At 40.5% G+C, this 26,370-nt stretch overlaps 2 protein-coding genes across 15 annotated transcripts in view; one reads left to right on the top strand and one right to left on the bottom strand.

The window, feature by feature from the left end:
* The first annotated feature begins 2,352 nt into the window (after positions 1–2,352).
* On the top strand, positions 2,353–6,814 carry LOC127372851 (galanin receptor 2a). 2 transcript variants are annotated; one of them, XM_051416705.1, is made up of 2 exons: positions 2,353–3,062; positions 4,358–6,814. In XM_051416705.1, exons 1-2 carry the CDS (start codon positions 2,689–2,691, stop codon positions 4,995–4,997), a joined length of 1,014 nt encoding a protein of 337 aa, XP_051272665.1. In that variant the 5' UTR covers positions 2,353–2,688; the 3' UTR covers positions 4,998–6,814. The 2 variants fall into 2 exon arrangements, with proteins under 2 accessions (XP_051272665.1, XP_051272666.1); XM_051416706.1 differs by having other exon boundaries at positions 2,357–3,029.
* Positions 6,815–8,931: 2,117 nt separating this feature from the next.
* The window catches only part of exoc7 (exocyst complex component 7), a 22,628-nt gene continuing 5,189 nt past the window's right edge, over positions 8,932–26,370 (bottom strand). For 2 of the 13 annotated variants that reach the window (XM_051417607.1, XM_051417611.1), the window contains exons 3-22: positions 25,965–26,149; positions 25,776–25,881; positions 24,844–25,066; positions 23,580–23,747; positions 23,211–23,222; positions 20,304–20,396; positions 18,971–19,039; positions 18,565–18,710; positions 17,374–17,526; positions 17,185–17,283; positions 16,213–16,275; positions 15,864–15,930; positions 13,503–13,541; positions 11,290–11,352; positions 11,089–11,209; positions 10,342–10,437; positions 10,196–10,259; positions 9,943–9,984; positions 9,717–9,850; positions 8,932–9,261 (exon numbers count right to left, since the gene is read on the bottom strand). In XM_051417607.1, the coding sequence (XP_051273567.1) occupies positions 9,159–9,261; positions 9,717–9,850; positions 9,943–9,984; positions 10,196–10,259; positions 10,342–10,437; positions 11,089–11,209; positions 11,290–11,352; positions 13,503–13,541; positions 15,864–15,930; positions 16,213–16,275; positions 17,185–17,283; positions 17,374–17,526; positions 18,565–18,710; positions 18,971–19,039; positions 20,304–20,396; positions 23,211–23,222; positions 23,580–23,747; positions 24,844–25,066; positions 25,776–25,881; positions 25,965–26,149 (2,046 nt within the window). In that variant the 3' untranslated portion in view covers positions 8,932–9,158. The remainder of the gene's footprint in view (positions 9,262–9,716; positions 9,851–9,942; positions 9,985–10,195; positions 10,260–10,341; positions 10,438–11,088; positions 11,210–11,289; positions 11,353–13,502; positions 13,542–15,863; positions 15,931–16,212; positions 16,276–17,184; positions 17,284–17,373; positions 17,527–18,564; positions 18,711–18,970; positions 19,040–20,303; positions 20,397–23,210; positions 23,223–23,579; positions 23,748–24,843; positions 25,067–25,775; positions 25,882–25,964; positions 26,150–26,370) is intronic. The other 11 variants (XM_051417609.1, XM_051417612.1, XM_051417608.1 and 8 more) reach the window with 11 other exon arrangements.

Below are 26,370 nucleotides of genomic sequence, written 5' to 3'. Positions count from 1 at the left end.
TATGTCACTGAGTCAGTTTATAATATATAAAAATGACAGAAAATGGGAAACGTTGGGAGAAAAGGGGAAAACAGTTTTAAAAAGCTAAAATATAGGACATAATATTTGATGTAATTTTAATAAAGTGTTTTGTTTTCATTCCTTTAAGAGTCAATGTAAGTGATGATAATAATAACAGTTGTGTAATATCGTACTGCTGCAACCCTACAGTGTTTATAATGTTCCTTCTGTACTTAAAATAACTCATTGTGAACGATTAATGAGAATATATTGGGTTCCTATAGGAACACACAGTGTATATATTCTGACAACCACACAGAATGGACACAGTGAATTATTCCCACCATCGCTGCAGTGGTTCAGTCCGACCACCGGGGGGCAGTCTGCTCTCATTACAGGTTTTCTCAGTCGCTTTGGTACATTTCTCAGATCAGAATTGAAATTCTCAAAACTACCTGTTCAGTCTTCACATCATTGTGTCACTTGTGCACATCAAAAAAGCAGTTTCTCGTTTCTTTGAACAAGTTGCAAATGATTATGTACAATTCTCTGCTGTTTCCTACATTATCAATTGCTTATGTCATGTTGATCAAAATGTATTATAATGGGTGTCTGTTGAATAGTCTCGCCCCCCACAACATTTAGGCATTAGTTCATAGCATAAGTCTTTACATGCAAAATGGTTGAACACGTTGTCACAATATGTCAAGCATATTCTATACAATTCCATTAGACTTTCTAAATCTGTCCTGAATTGGTAAATTGCTCCCGGGTGAATCTTGACTTTCTCTAACGAATCAATCAACTGGCAAGCATATATATAGCCGGAGCACAACACAATGTTACAATTTGTGACAGTGGAAGGACAAAGAATTGGACGGGGTAAACGCAAGGGGGGGAGGAAAAAAAAAACAAAAATTCCCACGCACTGCATGTAAGTTTTCCCAGGGGGTTGTATGTTATTTCTACTTTTGTTTTTTGTTTTTTTTTTTTTTATAAGGGCTGTCTTTTCCTTTCTGTATCACAATGACATGGTCTGTCAACAAATTACAGTACAAACAGTAAAAGCGTAAATGTGAATCTTGTCCAGTCTCTTGCAATCAGACTCCCACATACACTAAGGTGTAACCTACAATTTACAATAATTGTCATCAAACCTTTAGCCATAGTTTACATCAGAACATCCCTCCAGAGTACACTGTTATATTGACAACATGACTTAGCAATTTGACTGTCTTATCCGTACACAATGACACAAGGACTTGTCATTCTGATGGCACTGACATGTTCATTGACACGGATATTTACTTTTGAGAGATGAACTAAGGATTTTGAGCAAGATAGTGGCTTTTGCAGGTAATCCGTGGTGTTTTGCAATTTGTACGAATTGTTTTGAGAAATGCACCAAGGCGACACCAGAGAGAGTGATTCTGTGTTCCTGCTACAGAACATTAAAACCAACAACATCAGAGTAATGATCCATTCTGAGCTTTACTGTACTTAAAGCTGCAGTAGGTAACTTTTATTAAAATATTTTTTGTTATATTTGATGAATCTTTCACTATATCCTGACAGTAGAACATGAGACAGATAATGTGTGAAAAAATCAGGTTTCTCTGGCTCCTCCTAGTGCTCCTAATGGGGATTTACAAGAATCCACCGGGCCCGAATGAAAACAACCAATCAGAGCCGAGAAATATATAAAGACACTTTGGGTTGGAATATGGAAAATGTTATTTTTTTACCTTTAAATTTTCATTTGATCATTTTTGTAAGCCTAAAGTCATTCTTAAATTCTCCAGTTGTAAAAAATGTGTAGTGAATAAAACAAATGTTTTTGCATTTTGGTTTCAGTTAATTGTTCAAGTTGTATAATTTAATAACAACAGAACATTTTAATATTATTATTGAACATATTATTGTGATAGAAGTTAACAAATAATCATAAAGTGCAGAGTTGTCACCTTGTGGTAAAACATGAGGCTAGTGTGTCCTCAGTTAGACCTGTTAGTAATGTTAATTATTAATTTAGACTTAATAGGCTTAAATATGTTTTGTGGCTTCAAACTGATTATTTTTATTATTAATAATAATATTATTGTTATTTTATGGCTAAAATAGCTCTTTTTAATGGTTGCCGACCTCTGGGTTGAGGTCCCAAAGCCTCTATATTTGACAACCGGATGAGACTAAACAGTAAACTATCTTTCTCGGCTCTGATTGGTTGTTTTTGTTCGGGCCCATGGATTCTTGTAAATCCCATTAGGAGCACGAGAACAAGCCAGAGGAACCTGATTTTTTCACATGTTATCTATCTCATGTTCTACTGTCAGGATACAATGAAAGTTTCAGCAAAAATGACGAATAATAATTTTATAATAATTACCTCCTGCAGCTTTAATGCAGCCTTTATCATTCCTATTATTCTGTGTCATTTTCAAACTGCCTACAATGCCTGAATAGTATTCTTTCAGTGATCCCTCTGTTGGATCAGTTGAAGTCAGTCCTGGTTCATTAGTGAGTGGGGGGGGGTTGGCTCCGGGTCGCTGCTGTAGATCAGTATCAGGTGGATTAATCCGCTCTGTCGCCTGTTGCGCTGCGTCTGGATGAGGAAATGTTGGCGCGCGTTTGGAGCCGTTGCGCTCGGATCACCGGACTCTGTGAACCACGAATGAACACAGCGGGAAGATGAACCTCTCCTCGGCGAACTCGTCCTCCTGGAAAGCGGAGTCGGTGGTGATCTCTCTGGGGTTCTCGGTGATCTTCCTGGTCGGCACCGTGGGGAACTCTCTGGTCCTCGCGGTGCTGTTTCGGAACGGGCAGATGAACACCAAAACCACCAACCTGTTCATCCTCAACCTCGGGATAGCGGATCTGTGCTTCATTGTGTTCTGCGTGCCCTTTCAAGCCACCATCTACACGCTGGATGAATGGGTGTTTGGCCCCGTGGTGTGTAAAGTCGTGCACTTCATCATTTTCCTCACCATGTACGCGAGCATCTTCACCCTGACAGCTGTGTCCCTGGACAGGTGCGTCCGACCTCCTCTCTCAAAGCCTAAAAGGTCAGCGTGAAATGAGAGATAGACAGACAGACAGACAGACAGACAGATAGATAGATAGATAGACAGACAGACAGATAGATAGATAGATAGATAGACAGACAGACAGACAGACAGACATAGATAGATAGATAGATAGATAGATAGATAGATAGATAGATAGACAGATAGATAGATAGATAGATAGATAGATAGATAGACAGACAGATAGATAGACAGGTAGATAGATAGATAGATAGATAGATAGATAGATAGATAGATAGACAGATAGACAGACAGACAGACAGACAGACAGACAGACAGACAGATAGATAGATAGATAGACAGACAGATGGCATTGTATTATGTGTTACAGCATTCGGGTCACATAAACCACAAAAACACTGACATTTCTAAGCAGAAAAACAATTAAAAAGCCAAATAATATGCAATAAGTTTGATTTATTTAACCAGGAAGTCCCATTGAGATCAATAATCTCACAAACATATTAAAATACAACATATATACATATATATACAGAAACTATTCAAACATAATGGCCACATGCCTTTATAATGTGCTTTAAATCATCAATGAATGATACTGTCTTTGTGCTCAGAATTTAAAGTCTTTGCTGTGACGTAAACGTAATTAAGGACATTAAACTCATCGTTCTTTCAGCCATTGATTGACAAAGGCCTGCAGACACGTACGCACATCCACCGTTGGCAGCCAGGCTTCATTTGTGTCCCGGTATGCAAACACACCCAAAACCGGATTTCACGTACCGATCAGTGTAATTGGACTCATTCATTTCCTGCATCCTGTTTCATATGGTTGTTTTCCAGTTAAAATGTTGCTCCCGGCAAAGAGCACAATGTTCATTTTAAGGCCAATTTCTCAGTTTTATCTGGGTATATAAACTCACTTATAGGGAAAAACAAGTCCAGATGACACTGCAGTTTATACTGAAAATCCACTTTCTACATCATTTTTGCACTAATTAATTAATAGTAACTTCTCTATACTTCTTAAATATCAACACCACAAACTACATCAATCCAATGTCTGGATCTATTGTCAGAAATGGGATATAATCATAGGTAAGTTATAGATAGGGAGGTCATTAGTGTATAATCAACTGAAAATAAGAATTGTTGTGGTTTTGTTACCTTAAATGTCCACCAGGGGTCGCCAAAGCTTCACTGAGGGTCGCGAAGCCTTCTTGATTTTAAGGTGTAATAGAAATCTTTAAAAATATACAAAACATTTTAAGTAATAAACATCTGGATCACACGTCTTCCTTCTGCTCTCACAGGTATTTAGTAATTTGCTACCCGCTGCGCTCCCGGGAGATGAGAACACCGAAGAATGCCCTCACCTCCATTGGCCTGGTCTGGGCCTTGGCCCTGGTGTTCTCCGGTCCATATCTGAGCTACTACACGCAGCTGGACCTGGCCGGCACCGTGGTGTGTATCCCTGCCTGGGAGTCCAAACCACGCATCGCAATGGACATGTGCACCTTTGTCTTCGGCTACCTTATCCCCGTCCTGGTGCTCGGCCTGACCTACGCTCGTACCGTCCGATACCTGTGGACCAGCGTGGACCCCGTGAAGGACATGTCCGAGTCGAGGCGGGCCAAGCGGAAAGTCACCAAGATGATCATCATTGTCGCTGCTCTCTTCTGTCTCTGCTGGCTCCCCCATCACCTGATCATCCTCTGCATGTGGTTCGGAAGCTTCCCCCTCAACCACGCCACCTACGTCCTCCGCATCCTCTCCCACCTGGTGGCGTACACCAACTCCTGCCTCAACCCCATCGTCTACGCGCTCGTCTCCAAGCACTTCCGCAAAGGCTTCAGGAAGGTGTTCAGCTGCTCGCTGAGGAGGAGGGAGGTCAACAAGGTGCACGTCGTCCAGGCAGTGAACACGGTGAGCAGCGTGGAGACGTCCAACTGAAGACGACGGAAAAGAACCGGACCAGACGAAGGAGAAGAAGAGCCAACTGAACATTTAAGAAGTCTTTAGACGACGTAATGTGACAAAAATATTAACATCACAAGACTAAAAAACATCTGATTGAGTAAGACGGCAGGGTTATTGATCATCTCCAGTTATTGTTAGTCTGCATTCTGGTAATTAAATTGATCACAAAAGAGAAAAACGGGCGTGGTTTGTCACAATCTGGTTAAAAAAAAAGGACACAGATTGATTGATTGATCAAGTGAAGGCAACTCATTTGACCTCGTAGTTGCTAGCAGCGAAGCTCCAGGGCTTGCAGTGGTCCAGACTGAAATATCTCAACAATTCGCTGATGGATGGACATAAAATTGGGTGCAGACATTCACGATCACTGCAGGAAGAAGCCTTTGACCTCATGTGCCACCATGATTGTTTTTTGGTGAAATGTCTAGCGCCATCATCAGGTCAAAATCTCACTCCGACCAAGAATTTAGTTTATGACCAAACGCCTGCAGAAAAACCAAAGACCATCACATACTAAAGACATAACACTAAATTAAGATGGTGAACATTATCCTTTCTAAACATCACGTTATGTTAGCATTTAGCTCAAAGCACCACTTTCTTTATTTTTTTAGGCTTTTCTGAACACGTTACAGTCAGTATTATACGCACCGCTTCAGACACCATAGTTTGCTAACATTGTTGTTTCCGGAAGTTGGTCCCTAGCACCTCGTGAAGGACGGGAAGCTATGATCAGAATCTGGATCAAGACTTGTCTAGATCCACGTTAGATTTATGGTTTAAGATTCATGGTTTAATGGGACACTAACAAAGTCTTCAGATACCTTGATTTGTGTCTAATTCTGTTTATTGTGCCAGAAATTAAAAGCACATGTGGACGCTGAGATTTATGGTTGGTCAGGTTCTGAAGTACTTTTCCTGGAGGTCCTGCTGGCTGAACACGTTTCATCATGAAGATCATTTAAAATAATTTAATGAAGATCATTTAGACACTAAATAAAGGGATATTACCACTATTGTATTCAGTGACTTGTGCGATTACAGTTCAGTATTACTAATAAATTCATTTATGTAACACGTTTAAGAGAAAAGTTGCAAAGTGCTTTCTTCTATGGAAGCCTGTTTCCACCAATGTGACGGAAAAGGTTCTCTAAGTCATTATAATGAGAAACTTTCCCAAAATATTGACTGAGTGTAAGTCATTATTTTGAGAAGGTTTCTCATTATAATGACTTACAGAATCAAAACTCACAGCTACAAAGATACCGTAACAATATGTTTTTTAAATTAAGATGAAGAGTGACGGTGCCTGATTTAGGTCATCAGCTTCATCCCAGAGGAGTTTGTAGAAGGATGACTCGCTGAAAGCTCAGATGAGTCTCACATGCGGAAGGTTGGCGGTGCAGGTTTTGGCTGGAAGCTGCTTACATGAGCAGTCTGAGGAGATGTGGGTGGTGTTTGATGGTGGGAAAAAAAAAAGAAATGTTATGCAACCGACAGTTGCCAGACAGATTTTCAATCACTTCTACATATCTGAATATACGTCTGTTACTAATCCAGCACCGTGTACACAAACCTCAACAGGCCTCAATGTTCTGTGGCTTTATGAATATGCTGCATGATGCTCGGTGTTGTATGTGGTGATATACGGCTGGCTGAGCAGGGCTACGGGACATTAAACCGACTGTTGCTGTAATGTTTCTGTGTGTATGCATGCCGACAGTATTATTGTGCTGTACAGAACATCATCAGAGTTGTTGAACTAATAAATACATCAGGTTGTTGCGTAACTCCTCTGTGTGTCCATCCCTTCAGCTGACCCTGTGTCAGATCCTTCAGTCGGGTCTCACCTAGTGAGTGGCGTCCTGTTGTAAGCTGCCGCACAATGGCAGCTCTGCTGTCGAGTATCTACACTTCAGACTGAACGCTCACAAAGTCATGACGAGGACAAGTTCCTGTTTAATGTGGAAGTGAAGTACAATGAAGATCCCCGACTTCAGGGCTTATACACGATAGGTGTGTTGTTTGTGGACAGGTTTAGAGCTAAATAAACTTTTGTAACACCAAATATCACGAGACATATCGTGATATAGAGCGAACAATGACACAGTGAGTGATATAACCAACGTTAGCTATGTTGATGGTGAGCAAACAGTTGGTGAAAACCCTTCATAAGGTACTTTTTATCTCTTTTTAAAGGTCCAGTGTTTGACATTTAGGAGGATCTATTGGCAGATATGGACTATTAATATGTCCAATGTCAGTCATCATATCGATGATCTTGAACTGTTGTCATTCTTATTTTCCTCTGAGCTCAGTCATCCACATTAATACTGAAATGTCTTTAATAGGAGTCAGTATAATATCTCTATAGACTGAGAATTGGTGTGTGTGTGTTTCCATTACACAACCTCTTATTAATCCCACCTCCCAACCTTTCCGTTATTGTTAATGATTGAATTACACAAACAACAAACAGACGACTCAGCGCTGAGCTGTATAATTAATGACCCACTTCCTCACAAATTAGGTGTGGCAATTATAATAATTCCTAATTAACATACATTTCACCAAATCCTGCTTTAATGATATAAATTATACAAAATTTAACATAATCATTGTAATGTAGCAGCTGGTTAAGGTGGAGCTTATTTTAATTACTTTATATTCAGCATTCATAATATATTAGTTGATTTATATTTACTTCAACTTTGATCAAATAAATGAAGTATAAAGTGGAAATACTCAAGTACAGTTTTGGGGTATTTATACTCTTCAAAAAGGGCAAAATGTCTTGTTTCTGTGAAATAAGTCTTGTTTTTTTATCTAAAAAGAAAAATAATCTTGTCAAACATGTTTTACATTAGAACTGTAATCTGGTTTTAATAAGATATTACAGATATTACAGCTAATATTGAGCTCCAAGTTGAAGCAGCTATTTAGTTTTTCATTGTTTTAATACAGAAATGATAAAAATAAAGCTTCTAGTTCCTTCATTTAAGACAATGTCACTTTATTTTATTATGTTTGAAGGAATTGCGTCTTATTGTAAGATTTTATTTTTGCTAATGATTAATGTACAATAGCTCGCTAGTGTTTTTCCTGTAGTAAAGGAAGACAATATATCTAAATAAAATATTAGATATATAAATATAAACTTTGTCAGATGTCACAGATAATATAGAGCTAGATTTATTTTTGATTATGCTGTTTTAAGAAATTAATTAATTAAAAAACAAAAATCTAATTATTAATCTCAGATTAAGGTACAAAGTTTGCATTGCTTGTAATGAGAACAACCTGCTTAAATTATTTTTTCTAGTTTTAAGTCTCATTAGTTTATTTTTATGTTAGTTTTAGTGAAGCAAAATTCCTCACTAGCAGAAAATGTGATTATATTTAAGAACCGTTGGCTTCTGGTTTCTTGAGGGGCTATTTTACTTAAAGTACAGTACTTGAGTAAATGTATTTTGTTTGATTCCACCACTGTTACATGATGAGTATTGATCACAGCAGCTTTAACTGAACGTGCTCCGGTCTCTTCCCTGGAAAAAACACCAATCTGTAACACCACACTGTCGTTATGTAAATTAAAAACCTCCACCGCTGATCAACGGATGCTTGTTTTTGACGTCTCGCTGAGAAGCTTTCAAGTGTTTCTCCTGCAGAAAACCCCTCAATGGTCGTTAGGATGCAACAAGATCTCCCGGCTCTAACGATGTGCTCCCGCGCCGAGGAACAGAAAAAGCTGACGTCTGTTCAGTTATTTATTCAGACCGACGCTCGTATGCGGTGACAAACATTTAACGATGTACCCACGGTGAAAAAATGGATGACAAAAGACACTTCATTATGTTATTTGTCTGATTATCTTCTCTGTGTCATCAACAAAACAAATTACAACCAATTCACAGAGTTCCCTTTATTATGGTTTTGAAATGCTAAGCTGGAACGGCTAAATTACATAAATACATCATGTTCATATCTTTGTACAAAACATTCATCAGACGAGGAGGAGGAGGAGGAGGAGGGTGGCGGTAGTGTGAGGAGAGGCTCGAGTGTTGTTAGAGGAGCTCGTGTTGAGCTCGGGGTGAGGCGCGGGGGAACAGGAGCCGGAGCTGATCAAAGCGAAGCTCAGGCGGACGTGTCGAACAGCCTTTCAATCATCTCCTCCACCTCCTCCGGTCGATACTTGTGATACTTCTCGGGGTTCTTGGTGAAGGAGATGTTGGCGCATCTGGATGAAACAGGAGAGAGAAACAGCGGGTGTGAGGACAGAGTCCACGAGCAGTAATTTAAACATTAGACCTGAAGCATGAATGAATGATTGGATTTGGAAATAAAAATACACAGAAAATTGAGATTTGGTGATTTGTTATGGGATGTAATGTTGCAATCAGTGTTTATTTTTTTTAAACTTTTGGGATTAAAAAGTGGATTTATCTTATCGTTTCACTTTACTATGAACTAAGGGTTAATAGCCTGGATTGATCAGAACTCGAGCATTTTAAAAGTTGTTTACTCGTCGTCTTACGCACAGACCCGACAAAGTATGAACTCAGACATTTTACTAATCGCCATCATGATGTCGTTATTCCGGCATCATTTTTATCCTTTAGCCGCATTGAAAGGCGACTGTTCCCCTCTCGTTTACCTTGGAGCACCGTGGTGGGGACACAGAGTAACTCTCACCTGTGCAGGAAGGCCCTGTAAGCATCAGACACCACTTTCTTCTGAGACTGACGGATGGAGTCTCGCTGCTCTTTGTCCGGGATGGCCCAACCCTTCTGGATCTTACACAGCTCCTCCAGACCGTCGTTAAAACCCTGAGAGGCAGCGAGAGGAAGAGAGGTCACACAGTTTGTTCTTGTGGATCTTTGAGAGGATTTCAGAGGAGACACTTGACCTCCGACCTCACCTTGAACTTGTCTTTAATCACTTGTCGCTCTTTATCTTTCAGCTGGAGGACAGAAGCACAGATTATGATACTTACACTTATTTCATGAACATTTTAAGCTGTAATCTGTGATTCAGAGTTACGTGCTGGGTTTGGGTTTGACCTCTGCTCAACTGGCACCGTATCAACTTTTCTCCTCCAGTGCCAAAAATCATACGGGCTCGCTAAAGTTGACACCTGAGTACCAAAAGTTGAGCGATAATAAAGTTCTGACCTTGGTGCCGGGCTGGAAGACGGGCATGTTCCTGTCCGTCAGGTGCTCCGTGACTTTCAACCAGCTGCCGACAGAAATGGTTACGTCAGGTCAAAGCGCGGACGCCACAGAAGGGAAGCATGTTTGTTGAGTTTGAGCGCGTTTACCTGCTCTTGTACATCCAGATCTGCTGCTCGATCAGCTCCCTGTAGGAACTCTCAGCCTTCTTCTGAGTCACAGTGACCAGCTGGATCAGCTCAGACCTGCACACACGCGCACACACACGCACACACGCACACACGCACACACACACACACACACACAGGTGAGGACATGTACACCCTTTATCACGGCGTAAACAGACATATTTTATAGATATTAATAACATTACAGAACAGCTGCAGGAAGTTTGTGTAAAACGAGTGATCTGGATGAATTTTGAGCAGATTATTTCCTGTGAATATTGATCAGAGATGAGTTTTTCTGATATTTTTAAAACCTTTTCATACTGTCTGAATTATATGGAAGCCCAAAAGTGATTCTGTAAGTTATTAATGAGAAACATTACCGAAAATGATGACTTAATATCTCAAAATAATGACTTAATGTCTAAAAATAACGACTTAATATCTCAGAATTATGAATTAGTTTCTCAGAACAATAGATACTATTAGGCTTCTTTTTTGACTAATATAATGTCTGGCCATTGATCATCTCTTTCTGACACACAGGCGTACTGTACATTTTTAAAAACTCTTACTCCCTTTAACATCAAGAAGACCTCCTCTCTCATCTACTACATTTTTCTGCCTCTATTCTGTGTTTGTCTTTATAATGGAACCAGTAAACCATCACATTGGTTGCACACTTGTGTCATCCAGACGCACAATGTCAGACACACGTCAGAAACTCACTTCTCCAGCGACTTGAGGATGTAGTTGTAGTTGTTGTGCAGGAAGATGGCGCTGAGAGCCGAATCCTCGTACACTTTGGATTTGCTGAGCAGGTTCAGCTGTAGGTTGCCGAGCACTTTACCTGCGAGGGAAACAACTCATCCATCAGTTTCCACAATCATCAGAACATGTGACATAAAGAGGAGGCAGATTCTTACTTACATATATAAGTGCTCAGGAGCTTTTTGTTGAAGTCGGAGGTGTAGCTGCTCGCTGAACTCGTCTCTGGAGGAAAATACAGAAGTTTAAGATTTACTCACTAACACACAGTTTTACTACTTGAGTTAATCTAATAACACTTCTTTCATTTTCTCTTTAGATGGAGACACCTCCACTCAGACTGCCCTCAGGACCAGAAGTATTAATTACAGAGGAAGCACTCGAGTTGCCATGGCAGCATCTAAAAGCACTTTTCCTTCAGCACGATGCCGAGGGTCTGTTTGTGACACTGTGAATTAATTAGCTGCAATTATAGTTTCAAGAATCAGCACGAAAACATTCAGAGTGTAACAGTGAGTGAGTGAGAGTGGGGGAGAGCGGGAACCGGGGCAACGCTGTCGGATAAACTTCATTAATAAATATATTTAATGATGTTTATTCTGTACCAATGTGGAACGACGTCGCAGTTTAAACTTGAATTGTTTATTTTGTTCTTGTTTTTATTAAACTGTCTGACTGTGTCCTCGTTAATATGGAAACACAGTCCGTCCTTTATCTTTTATCCAACGTTTTACAACAACAGTATTTAATTTAACACTATAAAAAGAGTAAACATAACTCATTTAATTTGCTGTTTTATTGATTTTTATTAAATTAATTTTATTACAGCTTTATTTTATTGTGTCATTTGTTTGGTTACAACTTGTGCAAATACATAAATAAATAAAAGTAAGATTATTAATATTAAGGTAATAAAATCTTAATGGAAAAATTTCATAAAAAAACAATAAATCGTTAAAAAATGTAATTAAAAGCTGCAGTAGCAGGTAAAAATAACTTTTTATTATATTTGCTGAAACTTTCACAATATTTAATGGTATTTACTAATTATTAATCAACTAGGGATATAATGAACGTTTCAGCAAATATGACAAAAGATATTTAACCTACTGCAGCTTTAATGACATTTTTACATTAAAATTACTTTATTTGATATTAATAATATATATTGTTATTAGTTTATTTATTTGCAAAAGTTAAAATTAGACAAAGGACATAAAAAGGACAATATATAATATGGTAGATGGAGAGATAAACAGCCCTATAAGGGACAATAGATCTTGTTGTTACTGTCACAGTAACTGATTCGCTTCCATGAAACTCAAGACTTCAGGATGTGTTAAAGTATTAAATAATCTATCAAATGATCCTAAATAAGACACAAGAAACAATAAACTCAAAAATCACTTATTAATTCACTCATTGTCGTCCAGAACTGTTTTTTCCGCGAGTTTAACGTATCAACGTAATTTTAATTGTGTGCTTTATGTTTTATGTTACTTTCATACCGACTCTCCCCTACATTTACTCAGGTACATTTACTCGAGTATTTCCATTATATGTTACTTTACATTATTACTCAGCTACTTTCAGAGGCAAATGTACTTTCTGACTTATAAACCACATTTATCTGACAGGTTTAGTTACTTTATACGTCTAAATCTTTTAGCTCGTATGTGACTCGGATCTGATTTTTTCAGGACAGTGTTAACGGCAGTAGCAGAAAAGTAATAAAACTAGTAGTGTAACTAATTACTGTTGGCAGGGAGTAAAAAACTAGAAAAGAGTAATGAGTAATAAGTTACATTCTTTGAGTAACTAGCCCAACACTGGTTACCAGGTACTAAAATATTCACTATTAGAGATGAAGCTACAATAAATAAAGTTGTTAAATTTAGCTCCTTGTCAATAATAATTAATAATATTCCAATATAAATACATAATAACACTTTTAATGCCGTCATTTTGCATAATGAGTACTTTCACTTTTGGTACTTTAAGCACAATTTCCTTCTAATACGTCTGTATTTTTACTTAAAGGTCCAGTGTTCAGGATTTAGTGGCATCTAGGGGTGTAGTTGCGGATTGCAACCCCCTCGCCAAGCAAAAGCCCCCATCTAGAGCCAGTGTTTGGTCTGTCTGCTACAGTAGAAACATGGCGGACCCTGCCACTGGTGATAATACACAAATGAAAACATACTTCTGACAATAGATCCTCCTGAACATGACACACTGGACCTTTAAGTAAGATTTTAAAACAGGACTTTCACTTGTACCAGAGTATTTCTTTCATGTATTTGCTACTGTTACTTAAATAAAAGCGTATTTCTTCCACCACTGCTCATCAGGGGCCTCCACAGGAATCTTTTGCTTACCTCGGGGGTCTAAAGGAATATTGTAAGTGTCCCCCAGTACTAAAAGGGCCGAGGCAAGGCAGAAGAGAAGAGAAAGAGAAAGAGGCACAAGTGCAAAAAGGTTAGAAAAGATCTGTTAGTGCAGAGTAAGCAAACAGTCATCAGCCAGGCAGCGAGTGTCTGAAGAGAGTCGGGTAATGAAAAGGAGGGAAAGCAAAGCAGCGATCGACAGGGGGAACAGGAGGGAGCCAGAGACCTCATTTACAACCCCCCCCCCTTCAAGATGAGAGGAGATCAGATTAAAATCCACAACAAATCCAATTTAACTTTAACGTATCTTTTTTTAAACATTACTGGGACTGACGCGCTGCCTCTCGCACATGCCAGACAAAGCGTGCGTCACAGAGTCTCCCTTTAAAAGGAGGAGGGGAGGAAGGAAGGTGGAAAGACAGAACGGGTGAGGAGAGAACGTAGGAAACCTGTGACGGTGTGTGGATTGGAGGTTTTTCTGTCTGATCTGTCCGTGTTTCAGCATCAGTAACCTTCTAATACAGTGTTTGGACAGCGACATGTTCTATAAAAATATAAGACAGCCATTACGCAGCCCTATTGGGTGACGTACAACACTGGCCATCATTATATAGTAAAAGGATGCCGATAACATAACTAATAATTTCACATTTTTGTGTTTTAAAGTTCCTAACCTGCAGTTTTTACACACTTGATGACAAAAAATACTTAATTTAACTGACATCACAGTTGTTAACACAGAAAATAAACAACAATTCTGACTTTCAAATTAAAAAGCCCATCAATATTCTTCATGATTCCAAATAATTATAAATGTATCTGCTGTAATTTAATTATCCGGATAATTCACAATGATATAAACGCGCCATTATAATGATGATTATCGTGCATCCTCAGTAATTACCGAGGTTTGAATGGTACAGATCAGGAGCCAGCACCCTTGACTATCAGATTCCATACATTGTTTGGTCCACGCCACAGGGAGCCACTGGCAAGGAGCTCGAGAGCCACGTGAGGCTCCAGGGCTTCAGGTTTCCTACCCCCGGTACAGACTGCGGGGCTCTAGCTGACTGTATTTGTTGTTTGCTCGTGTTTTTGTCCATTTGGACTCTGATGAAGACGCAGTAGTGTTGAAACACAATTACAGAATTTAATTCTGTTTGCACAGTTAAAGGCTGTGTATTAATCAGCGCGCTGCAGTCCTCCTTTGTTCTGTTTGCTGCTCTTTAACTGATTCAGCTGCCTCTAGTTTCTACTAGATATCCTCTATATATTGTCATCAAGGTTGTAAATATGATTATTTGTCATTTTTAAAGGAAAAATACCAAAAGAAAAGTCTGTTTTCAGCCTGTTTTATGTATTTTGGTTTTGGTATTTAATATTTATGGGGTGTTTTGACTGTTAATTATTAATTATTTAGTCAAAAATATGTCCTGTTTTGTCCAACAATCAATTAATTTTAAGGCCTGACACCTCCTTGAGTGGAAGTGTTCATAATGGGTCAAACCATTTGGCTGAAAGGGGAGTTTATCTTATCACACTATATTTAGAGTCTTTAGGCACATGGCACTGTTTACAGTTTTTTCCTAAAATGGTAGAAAATGTCTGAGAATAAGCAGAATTTGTCCCGACTAATAATAGTTGTATGGAAAATATTTACTCAACACAATCTCAGCAATTTTTCCAATTATTTTAGAAAAATCCAGACTTTGATAAAAGTGTGACAATGTTGAAGTTGTACTGTTGGATACTCGTCAAAGTATGTCATAACCAAATTTCAAGACTTTCGACCAATCAGAACAAATGATTTTTGGCATTTTTCCTAATCAGACTGAATATATAGTCTTTGGGCTCAAACAGGTTAAACAAATAAGGTTGCAGCCCTACTTCCTATATAGAAGAACTTTGTAACGTTGGTTTTAAATTATTATAATGATTTTTATACATTTCAGTACAAATATTAGCTCCTTTGTAGGAATAATGTGAAATAAAATGTCACTAATATTCTTCTTGTTGATGCTAAAAACCTTCTGTTCTGTTGTTTTTTCCTAAAACTTGGTGACTGCGTACTTCAGTAAAAGCTGAAAGTCGCCACTTTAACTTTAACGTCCAACACAAAGAACAGAAGCAACAGATGCACATATCACTGTCCAAATACTGCCTGACAGAATAATGAGAGTTAGCTACGTCACTGTAGGTTAACCTGCACATGGATACTGTTAGATGACAGAAATCTGACAAGGACCACCGCTGGCACTGGCACTAATGAGGAAGCAGCATCTCAGCAGGCGAGCGGGGCAGCGGGGGGTCTAAGAGGACGCCGGCTAACGGGTGGTGTTGGTGCGGCTCTACCTTGCGAGGCCAGCATGGCTCCGGCTGTCTCGTGGAAGTCCAGCAGCTGCTGCAGGAACAGGATGGCCTGCAGGAGAGAGAGAGAGAGAGAGAGAGGAGAGAGAGAGAGAGAGAGAGAGAGCTCAACGTAAGCATCACCTCAGCTTATTGATTCAACACAGACGCTGCCGCTCGCCGCTGTTAGCCGTTGCCATGGAGACCACCTGGATCACCAGCAAACGGCAAAAGTGCTCCCTCTGGGTGTGAGTGTGTGTGTGTGTGTGTGTGTTGAGTTTGAAGTGCAGAGCGAGCAAATAAATCCGAGAGCGCCGTTACGCAACAGGAAAAGGTGAAGAGAACGTTGGCTTACGTTGCTGGTGAGTTCGTGCACTGTTCCATCCTTGGGCATGTTGTACTCTTTATCGGGATCATTCTGGGGTCAGAGAGAGAGACAGGACTCAGTAAATAACCAGAACCAACATCAGCCTTTCAGTGGGGTTGACATGGACTGCTCCCCTCCTCTCCTGAGTGCTCAAACATTTAACATTAAAGGAGAAACTGCACACACAAGATGGAAAAAGCAAGAAAGAATAGAGCAGGAAATGTTTTGAGTGTTAAACTTAAATACATAGTTAACAAGTGTAATTAGCCGTTGCAAATTATTTAACATTTATTTACCCTTTAAAGGTTTATGAAAAAGTTTCAATACATTTTCTGATTATATTCTCAAGTGTATTTTTTAGTCCACAGACTGACCACAGATAACGGCTGTTTCATTTTAAAGGCAGACGTCAAACAGTTCTTAATGCAGACAACTGACTGTACCTGCTACTGTCACATATCATATAATGCTGGATTCAGCTCAGTCAGACCTTTCTAACTAAACCTGGTTGGTGTTTGTGGGACAATCCCAGCCAAAGCTACCTTAAAGTAACTTAATACATTCATTATAGAGCCTCATATTTGATATTTCCTCCTGTTGTATGTCTGTGTTTGTAGTCCTGTATTTCCTCAATGCATCAAGATATTCACATTCTGTTTGTTCAGACATGTAGAGGAAGCACTTGTCCACTTCCACACCACATAGGGGATCAATCAGAGCTTGCATTATGAAATTATGAGTTCAGACGTATCATCTCCCATTCAGCCTGGCTCTATTGTGCACTTATTTATGTGGTGTATCACAATATCTGTCAATTAAATCAAATAATTCTATAAAAGAATCCATTTCATATGCGGTACTTGGAGAATATGAAAAACATTGCTGTGCTTTGTTCTACCTTTGCCTTCCCTTCCCACTAGCCTAACTCTTTAATGAGAGAGTAAAATGTGAGCGTGTTGCCTTGATGCTGTCTGCGAACTCCTCCAGCGCTTTGGCTCCAATCGTCTCCATGGAGGTGATGAGCGTCGGCAGCTTGTTCTTGGTGCTGGCTGCTGTTCCCTGCAGACACAGTGGATTACATTTAAAAAAAGATGACTTTAATGCAGCATCTTCTCTCACTCCTACAACAGATACTGAAGTGATGACGACCTGCAGCGTCGTGTCAAAGTCAGACTTGTTGATCTTCAGGTGTCTGAGGATGGGGAAGATGGTGAGGACGGCCGAGTAGTCGTGGCGCATTATAGCTCTGCGGGCTGCGGACACGATGTTGTCTCCCTCCAGCATCAGGTTGTCGAGCGCCTCCTGTGGACGGACGAGGGAACAGGAAGCAGATTACACATGATGGGAGTGACGTGCATTAAAGTTGGGCTGTTTCCTGTTGTCTGGAGGCGAGTAAAGAATCCTTGTTTCATTCATTGGTTCATTGACATGTTTCGATTTGGGTGAAAGATAAATAAAAGATTCAGTAATGAGATGAATCATATCTGACACCTCATTATTCTAATAAAGATAATAAATCTTGAAGTTAATGATATTTTTGTAGACTTTATTCTTCACGGATCTGGGATTCCCCAGTTATTTGGTGAGTTATTATCTCCAGTACTGTGATGGAGCCATTAGACTGTGCAATCAACGTTCACTTCATTAATGAGGAGTTAAAGCAACAACGCTGCAATCCCGCCCTGGTTCCCTAGATTGTATTACAATTACTATATTTAAGAGTCTGCACAACAGGAAGGTAAAATCAATTAAATTACATTTTATACAATCCCTTACAATTATTTTAAATACCTCCAGGCCGACTCAATGAGTGTTAAATATTTAATCTTATCAACTAGTTTTCAATAAGTAACGACCAGGAACGCCGGTTCCCAACCGTTCTCCTTAAGGGAGCCCTTGTCTATCACTGACTCCTGACTGAGACATATTTGATGGATATGTAGTATTATGTTTGACGTATAACAATAACAGAACAACTGATGATCTGTGAAAAGTGAACGAATAAACTGCAGGAAGTTTGTGTAAAATTAGATTGGATGAATGAATTTTGAGCAGATCTATTTTAGGATATTTTTAGGAACATTTTTTCCACAATCTTCTGTCTGTTTTATGTATTTTGCATTTTTTAACACTCATACAGACTTCATAGGCTTCTTTTTTGACAGATTCAGTGTTTTCTTCTCCCTGATGCTCGTTCTATTAGCTCTTTGGTTCCTTTTTTACTGCAGGATGATGAGATATATTATTAAAATCAAGAAGACCTTTGTGACCCCCCTGTCAGGAACCACTGATCTGGATCTTCAGCCTAACTTAAATGAAAGTGAATTCCTGTGTTTGGACCTGAATGAGGGAGTCGAAGGTCTTCTTCTGGTGGTGCTCGGGGATGATTTCTGCCAGCAGGCTGTACTCGCTGTGGGCCAGCTTCACGAAGGCACTGATACAGTGGATGTAGGAGTCGATCTCGATGTCCAGAACGTCGTCCTTCCCTGAGAGGTACACGAGGGACAGATCCAGTCAGCCGGTAGACAAAGAAAGACTTTAAAGGCTTTAATGTAACATAAGACATGGGCTCAAGCAGTTACTGAGTGGGTGTGTGTGTGTGTGTGTGTGTGTGTGTGTGTGTTCGGATGGAGGCGTTAACGCCGCAGCGCTGCACTGACAGTGAGATGTGTTAAATCTGCAGTAGGTGAGACTTTTATGTCTTTCTGTTCCGTCTGTTTTTCCCCCACATGTTCCCGTCACTCACCTGCGGCGGCCCCGTGCTTCTCAGTCAGGGCGTCAGAGTGGTGTTTGACCCGCAGGTCGTGATCGTAACCTGATGGGTGAGGTGGAGGAGGGGGGGTAGGGGGGAGGGGGCAGCAGGGACACAGGCCTAGTTAGACCACCGGGGTTGTAACTAGGCCACAAGGAGGGAGGGAGGGAGGGGGGGAGGGGGGGGGCAAACCTGAACCTGGAACATCTGCACCGACCACCACCAAGCACCCAGCAGGGGGGAGGAAGCAGGGGACACCCACTGAAGTCACGGAGAGGCTGTGTGTGTGTGTGTGTGTGTGTGTGTGTGTGTGTGTGTGTGTGTGTGTGTGTGTGTGTGTGTGTGAGACTCATATCTAAGTTAGTGTGTGTTTCAACCACATGAGAGCAACCAGCTTTAAGAGAAACGTCACAACAGCTTTGGATTCACTGCAGCTCTTAAAAAGGTTCATCGCATCCGTTCACACTTTAACACTGTTCAATGTTCTGACTCTCCTCACTTTTAGACCTTCCTAAGCCCCGCCCCTTTTTACTCTGTGCTCCAATAACAGTTGAGCATCTCTCTGTCAACTTCCTCCTTCACTGTTCTTCGGCTCATCTACCGTAACACCTTTATTTTACTTTTATTTGCTTTAATCACTGAACTCAACCTGCCTCTATATGAGACAGGCCTTTAACTGCTTTTACACAAAAGATGGGAAATACTATCAAACTGTTTATTTACACCAGTATGAATTTTACCCCTATTGAATAATATCGATATATATCACATTTTATAGACTTAACAATTAATCCAAAATATAACTGAGACTGATCGATGTGTGTAAAAGTTTTCTTATTCTACTCCAGACTCCGAACTTGAGATGAAGCTCGTGCAGCACAACATTTATATCTTATTTAGATCTGGTGGGTTTTATACGTTCCAACGAGCTTCCAAAATCAAAATCCACACCAGGCTAGTAAAGGAGACCTGCTTCTATTTGGGACCCTGTTGGTTTTATGGTATCTCTCTCTTCTCTGATTTTGGGGGTGTGGCTATCTGTAGACTAATAACAGTAACAGTGGTGTAAAGTGTCTCAGGATGAATGTTTTTGCTTATTAAATCACTTAAATACAGATTTGGCCTCGTGTTGGACCAGAAGACAAATCCAAAGATAGATTAGATAGAATTCATCTGCACCATCGTAGAGCTGTTGCGACTGTTACGAGGAGATTTATGTTTGCCTGTTGCTCTGGACGAGAAACAACATGGAAGCACAACATAAGAGCGGCACACTGTCAGCGAGGAGGCAGAAACAGACACCGAAGAGAGGACCGAGGTGCGTTACCTTCCAAAGGAGTGAGGTTAGAGCCCCCCTTTTTCCCATCCAGCCCATGCTGTGAGTACTGTTTCAGAAGGTTCTGAGCCTTGCGAATGGTCCCTGGTCCCATAAACACAGAGACAGAGTCCAGAGGAGGAGGACGGGACGGGGGGGAGAGAGGAGGCAGCGAGGTCCAGACAGCCAAGAAACAGGAAGAAGAAAGAGGAAGAAGAAAGAGCTAGGAAGTGAGTGAACTGAAGACACCACCACCCAGACAGGCAGCATGTGGAGGGTTGGGGGGGGGCATAGCCTAGCACCACAGCTACACAACAGGATGACCAGGTGAGAGACTACAGCTACGTCATGAAAACACACCGTGTGCTCGAACGCACACGGCGCCCGGGCGGGGTCATGTAAGAGCAGAATAAACAGGTTAGGTCAGTCGTAAAAAAAAAAAAAAAAAAACACAAAACAGCCACATCACAATTATTACAATTAAACAGTCATATGCAGCATTCATATTACTAATATTACCATAACATGTGGTTACATGGTTTAGACAGGCACAATCTACAGTACATTCATATTCTGCAGGATTCAAACACAGTATCTGAGCTGGGTTAGTCAGTTAGTGAGCATGAAGCACAGTTAAAGCTGCAGTTGGTTTGGGGTTTTTTTGCCACTTGGGGGGCAGAAGAAGCTGGAAAACAATGGCTCATTATCTGTCGTAAAGGCGAATAACTGTGTGTTCAAACATGCAGCAAACACAGAAAGACATCATCATCCTATTGTGTCCAAATAATGAGTTTTAGTCAATATTTGCTCTGATTTTAGCTCCGGTTTGGTCTCCACCAGCCCCCATTTGTGACCTCAGCTCTCCGTGAATCAGCCATGAGATTACTGACTGTGATTACCTGATAGCCAGCAGTAGGTATGATTAAAGCCAACATTTCCATTCACTCTGTTCAATTCAAATTTTATTTGTATATCACCAAATCATCGCAGCAGTTCTTTTATATAGAGCACGTCTGCTTCTTTTAAAATGCTGCTTTCATTCTCCAGAAACACTGAAATGTTGTTTATCACATTTTCTCACTCGAGGCAGAGAGTAGAAATTTATAAGAGCACCAAAACACTTCTGAAGATACAACCTGCTGCTGGATAAAAGGTTGAGGTCACAAATGAGGTTCGACCGGCTCCTGAGGGAAACATCTGCCTCTTTATCTGCTTTAACGCTCCACTTTCTTCACCAGCTAGTTGCTGACAGCCACTAAAAAGAGGCTGAAAGAGGCTAAAAAGCTCCGTAATTCTTGGGTTCATCACTGCAAACAACCTCTTTTACATTTCACATTTTATTCACTGTTATTACTAAAAAATATAGATTGATTAGTGGAGCTTTAACATAGATTAGATTGGGTCAGAAAATCTTCTATTAACCTTTTTAACTACTGTTTAATTCTTGTAAAAGTGTAGTTCAGCACAAGCAATAGCCGAGCTGCGTGTGCATGTCGATGGAGTTGATTCAAATTCAAGCAGCGCTGTCGACAACAAAAAGAATAAATAATATATATATGTTTTTAAAAGCCTGTGGCTGAGGGAGCAGATCATCGGCTGTTTACAGGATTCAGTTCAACACTACACACAGTCCTGTCACAGCACACACACGTCCACTTATTTACACAAACACTGAAAACTCTGCAGCTTTCTGGTTTCACGGCGGCGAACTGACTGCTGGCGACGGCAGGATTCAAACACAGCGGCACACTAAACTTATGGAAACCTGTTTCTGCCAATGTGACAGGAAGAAAAAAGATTCTGTGAGTGATTATAATGAGAAAAAGTCCAGAATCCAACAGTCCAATCACATCCTTCAATACATTTTTGGAAATATTCACATTACTTTGATTTTAACAAATAAAACTGGATTTTAATCGTTTTAAGTTTGAATTTTGCTTAGAAAGGAAACAGTTAGTAGTATGTTAGAAATATCTGAATACTTAAATACTTTGAGTATTTTATGTCAGTTTACAGTTTTTATACAGCTATTCTAAAATAAGTATTTTGTTTTGAAAAGGAAGCAGTGTTAAAGTTTTTGGTATATTTTTTATTATTTTTAAGTTCTAATATAAACTGTTTACATTCTGATTCCTTCACATATTGTATCATTTTTGTCATTTTTGCCAATAAAAACATACAAATACATGATTACATTAAAATGTTTTTATATTCTATGTACACTGGACAATAGTATAAAATACCATAAACCTATATACCGGCTCAGTTATGCAAAAAACAACAAATACAGTATTAAACCGTAAAAAAACACTAATTACACTGTACAGGTGAACCTAATAAAGTGTATGTTGCTATTGTGTGCTGAAACAATTAATCAATTATTCAGTCAACAGGAAATCAATTTGCAGCTGTTTTATTAATCCATTAATTGTTTCACAGGTTTTAGGTTCTCAAACGTGAATATTTCCAGGTTTTCTTCGTCTTCTGTGATTGTAAACTGAACATTTTGGAGTTTTTGGACTGCTGGAGTCATCATGTTAGACTTAGATTGGACATTTTTAGACCAAACGATTAATCATGAAGATAAACCGATAATGAAAATCCTAGTTAGTTGCAGATATTAGGTATTAGAGTCGATCCATATAGCTCATTTAATCATTTTTAGGACGATGGTCCTCAGACTCAGCTGCAGTCCCCAGCAGTGAACACCACAGTGAAACTAGAGGCCCTACATCTAGACTGAAAACAACCTAGGACGTCTCTCCAGAGGACAAACAACCTCCCGCCATCTTTAACGGTCCTACTTCGTCTTCTCACGGCTAAACACACTCATGCTGCCACTGATTTTGCTGTGAAATGTGACGTCCGACGGACAGAAAAGCAAGCACGACGGCACACACTAAAGCTTATTCCGTTTACCTGGGATGTAGACTGTCATCACAACATTGGGATTATGAGAGAGGAAAGGATGAAGGATTAGTTAGAGCTGTAAAATCACAGGGAAACACAGTGTGGGGTGGGGTGGGGGGGGGCAGTGCTCTACAGTTCGCTGAGTGGGGACAATTAGAGAGATCGTGGAGGATCCTTGAAACAGAATAATGCGGCTGGATGGAAATCTAATCAAACAGTGAATGAAGTGAAGATTTCTGTGCTATTATTTAATAATCAACATTATGCAGAAACATGCTCGTTTGTTAGATTCATCTATAAAAGAGTGCTTCTACGACCGGAGTGCGATTCCAGCCTGAAGTGGAGCGCTGGTGGATTCTGTGTGAGGAGGTTTCTGACCTGGTCTCTTCGGAGCCTTTTTGGTCGGCGTGTCCTTGCGTTTGGTTTGGACGGCGGGCGAGTAGAGGATCCCGGAGGAGGCGCTGTTCTTGCGGAAGTGATCCTTCAGGCCTTTGATGGAGCGATCCAGCTGGTTGGACCGGATCTGGAAGTAGACGTTCATGAAATCTGCAGGAGAGAGTTCAGGAAACAAAAAAATATAAAAGGCTGCTGTCGACGAATCCCACGAAAACACCAAAAACCAGCAACGCGTTACGTTCGTCTCTCAAAGTTTTCTGACTTCCTGTTTGTTGCTGTCAACTCCAAACTTTTACATATTTTTTTTTTTAAAAAAGGCTCATTAATTTCCTCAAACAGCTGCAGACTGTAGTTTTTAATTAAAAATGGGGAAATAGTGCATTTGTTGGAACTATTTTAGTTTCCTTGTCAGCTTGACGGAGTGTCTGTAGGATTCAGTCAAAATGAGTCAACTTTAATCCTCAATATAATTTAAACAGGTGAGTTATACAAACATTCATCCTCCTGTACAGTTGTCACAGACGGGGAAATTAACTATAGAGACCAAAACTGTTTTTCCTACCAGGTGTAAAGTTTAATTACATTTTAATAGAAGAGCCTTATGGAGGTAACATCTACTAACTGGTTTACGTTCGTACTGGTTAACTTGGCTGATGTATGGATACAGTAACATGGCAGAAACTGTGATGCTTTATTTAATGTATAATAATATATATATATATATATATAATACATATTTAATGAATAAACTGTTGAGTCATGAGGACAAATGAACAGAAACTCACAGCAGAATGTGAGCAGCAGACTCATTTACATCCTGCAGCAGGATGATACATAATGAATCCCACAGACTGATTACACTGCCAACAGTTTATAAATACAGTCTGCCTCTCTGCTCTTCATCAGTCTGACTGAGAGAGTTTTGCTATAAACGCACTCAGGAAGATTAAACGTATCTTCAGCTCTTGTCCAATAAGAAAAACAGATATTTATGTGACCTTTAAGACCCTCAGGTTGGGTCAAAAGTTGTTTCTCCTTTTTTAATCCACTCTTTTGAATTAAAGCCTCTACAGACCTCCCCAGGCTGTGATGTGGTGTTAACCTCTTCCTGCTGACACGTACAGGCTGTTTCACTCTTCCTCTGTCCGGCCGATAATGAGACACCCTGGCCCCGGACCTGATTGGACCCTGGGAAAGAGGACCAGCAGGGACAGGGTGTGAGACCCACACACAGCGTCATACATACCCTGGTTGCGTCCGTACTCCACCAGCCAGCCGGCGATGCAGATGATGTCCTGGAGCACGGCCTCGGGCAGGTGTTCCAGCACCACGTCCTCCTGGACCTCCAGCTCCTCGTCCACGCTGATGGCGTCCAGGATGAGGATCGGGGGAACGGGCTTACTGTAGCGGGTCAGCAGGCTGCGGAACTCGGCCTCCAGCAGCTCTTTGCCTTTCTCGAAGCGCGCTTTCTGCAGAGAAGCAGCAACGATTGCGTATTCGATCTGGGAATTTTTCTTTTACACCTACGTTGTCTTCGACTAGAAAGGTGTTTTAGTAGCCGTGTGGTTCCCAACATTTGTCCTTTTCTATCATTTAATAAACTGACTGAGGCTTATTTTATGTATATTTCATATTCAATTTAAAACTGTACAATGAATCCACACAGTGAACTCACTAACTGCAGGACGTTTGGGTAAAACCAGAGATTTCCGGCAGATTATTTCCTGTTCAGGGAACTTTTTATACAATTCTGTGTTCATGAGGTTTGTAATTAATCTGCAGTTCAGGATCAGACCAAACGTTTCTGTTAAAGTCAGATGTTGAGCCACCAAAGGAGCCAAAACAACAGACTAGATGAGCTGAGTCAGCAGTCGGTATAAAAGAGCGTCATCAATAAATATGGTTTTTCAAAAAGGTTTTACAAACATCCAACATCACTGAACACACACACACACACACACACACACACACACACACACACACACATTCAGCATCTAGCATAGAGACTTCAGGTGCATCTGGAAATCTCAGTTATTCTTTAACAACAGTAATAATCACAGTAACACTGTTCTCAAGACATAAACTGTAACTGTTTAACAGGAATGTAAACCTTTAGAGGAACAGCTGGACACTCAGCATAAAGACTGTAAACAGCGAGCCTGGCTCTGTGTACTGTACCACTGTGTTGAGTTCGGGGCTGTCGGGGTTGTTATCCTGAAAGTACTCCACAGCTTTCTGGATCTTTGCGATACAAGCGAGATACTCATCCAACCTTCCCGTCGGCCTGAAACACAAACACACACACCCCCAATAACAACACCTGTAACGTTTCCCTTCATCTGCTCAGAGTCACAAACGCAGTCTCACCCCTCTCGGATGATCCTGTCCGTGTCTTTGGCCACGTGGTAGTAACTGATGACGTGATCCATGCAGGACAGAGTCTTGTCCACGTTCTCCTGCAGACGCTGCAGGTTCTCCGTCTGCTTGTGGACCGGGATGATGGAGTTCTCCAGCTGCATCAGGCGGCTCTCGAACGAAGACAGGATGGAGACCTGTCAGGGAACAGAAGGACGGCGTCAGCGAGGAGCGTAGACACGGACACAACAATGAGGCTTTTCAAAATAAGACAGTCCCAGTGTCTCCTCTGTATTTGGGGTGATGTTTGACAACCTGGACTAGATTCACATGGAGACTTCAGAGACTGATTGAAACCCAGTTTTAGATTCAAGGAGGGGGAAGGAGACTCTAAATGTTGAAAGTCCAGCGAAAACTG

This window comes from Dicentrarchus labrax, unplaced genomic scaffold, assembly GCF_905237075.1.
Source record: "Dicentrarchus labrax unplaced genomic scaffold, dlabrax2021, whole genome shotgun sequence".
In the NCBI taxonomy this organism is placed as follows: domain Eukaryota; kingdom Metazoa; phylum Chordata; class Actinopteri; family Moronidae; genus Dicentrarchus; species Dicentrarchus labrax.
This window is presented reverse-complemented; position numbering and strand designations above follow the sequence as displayed.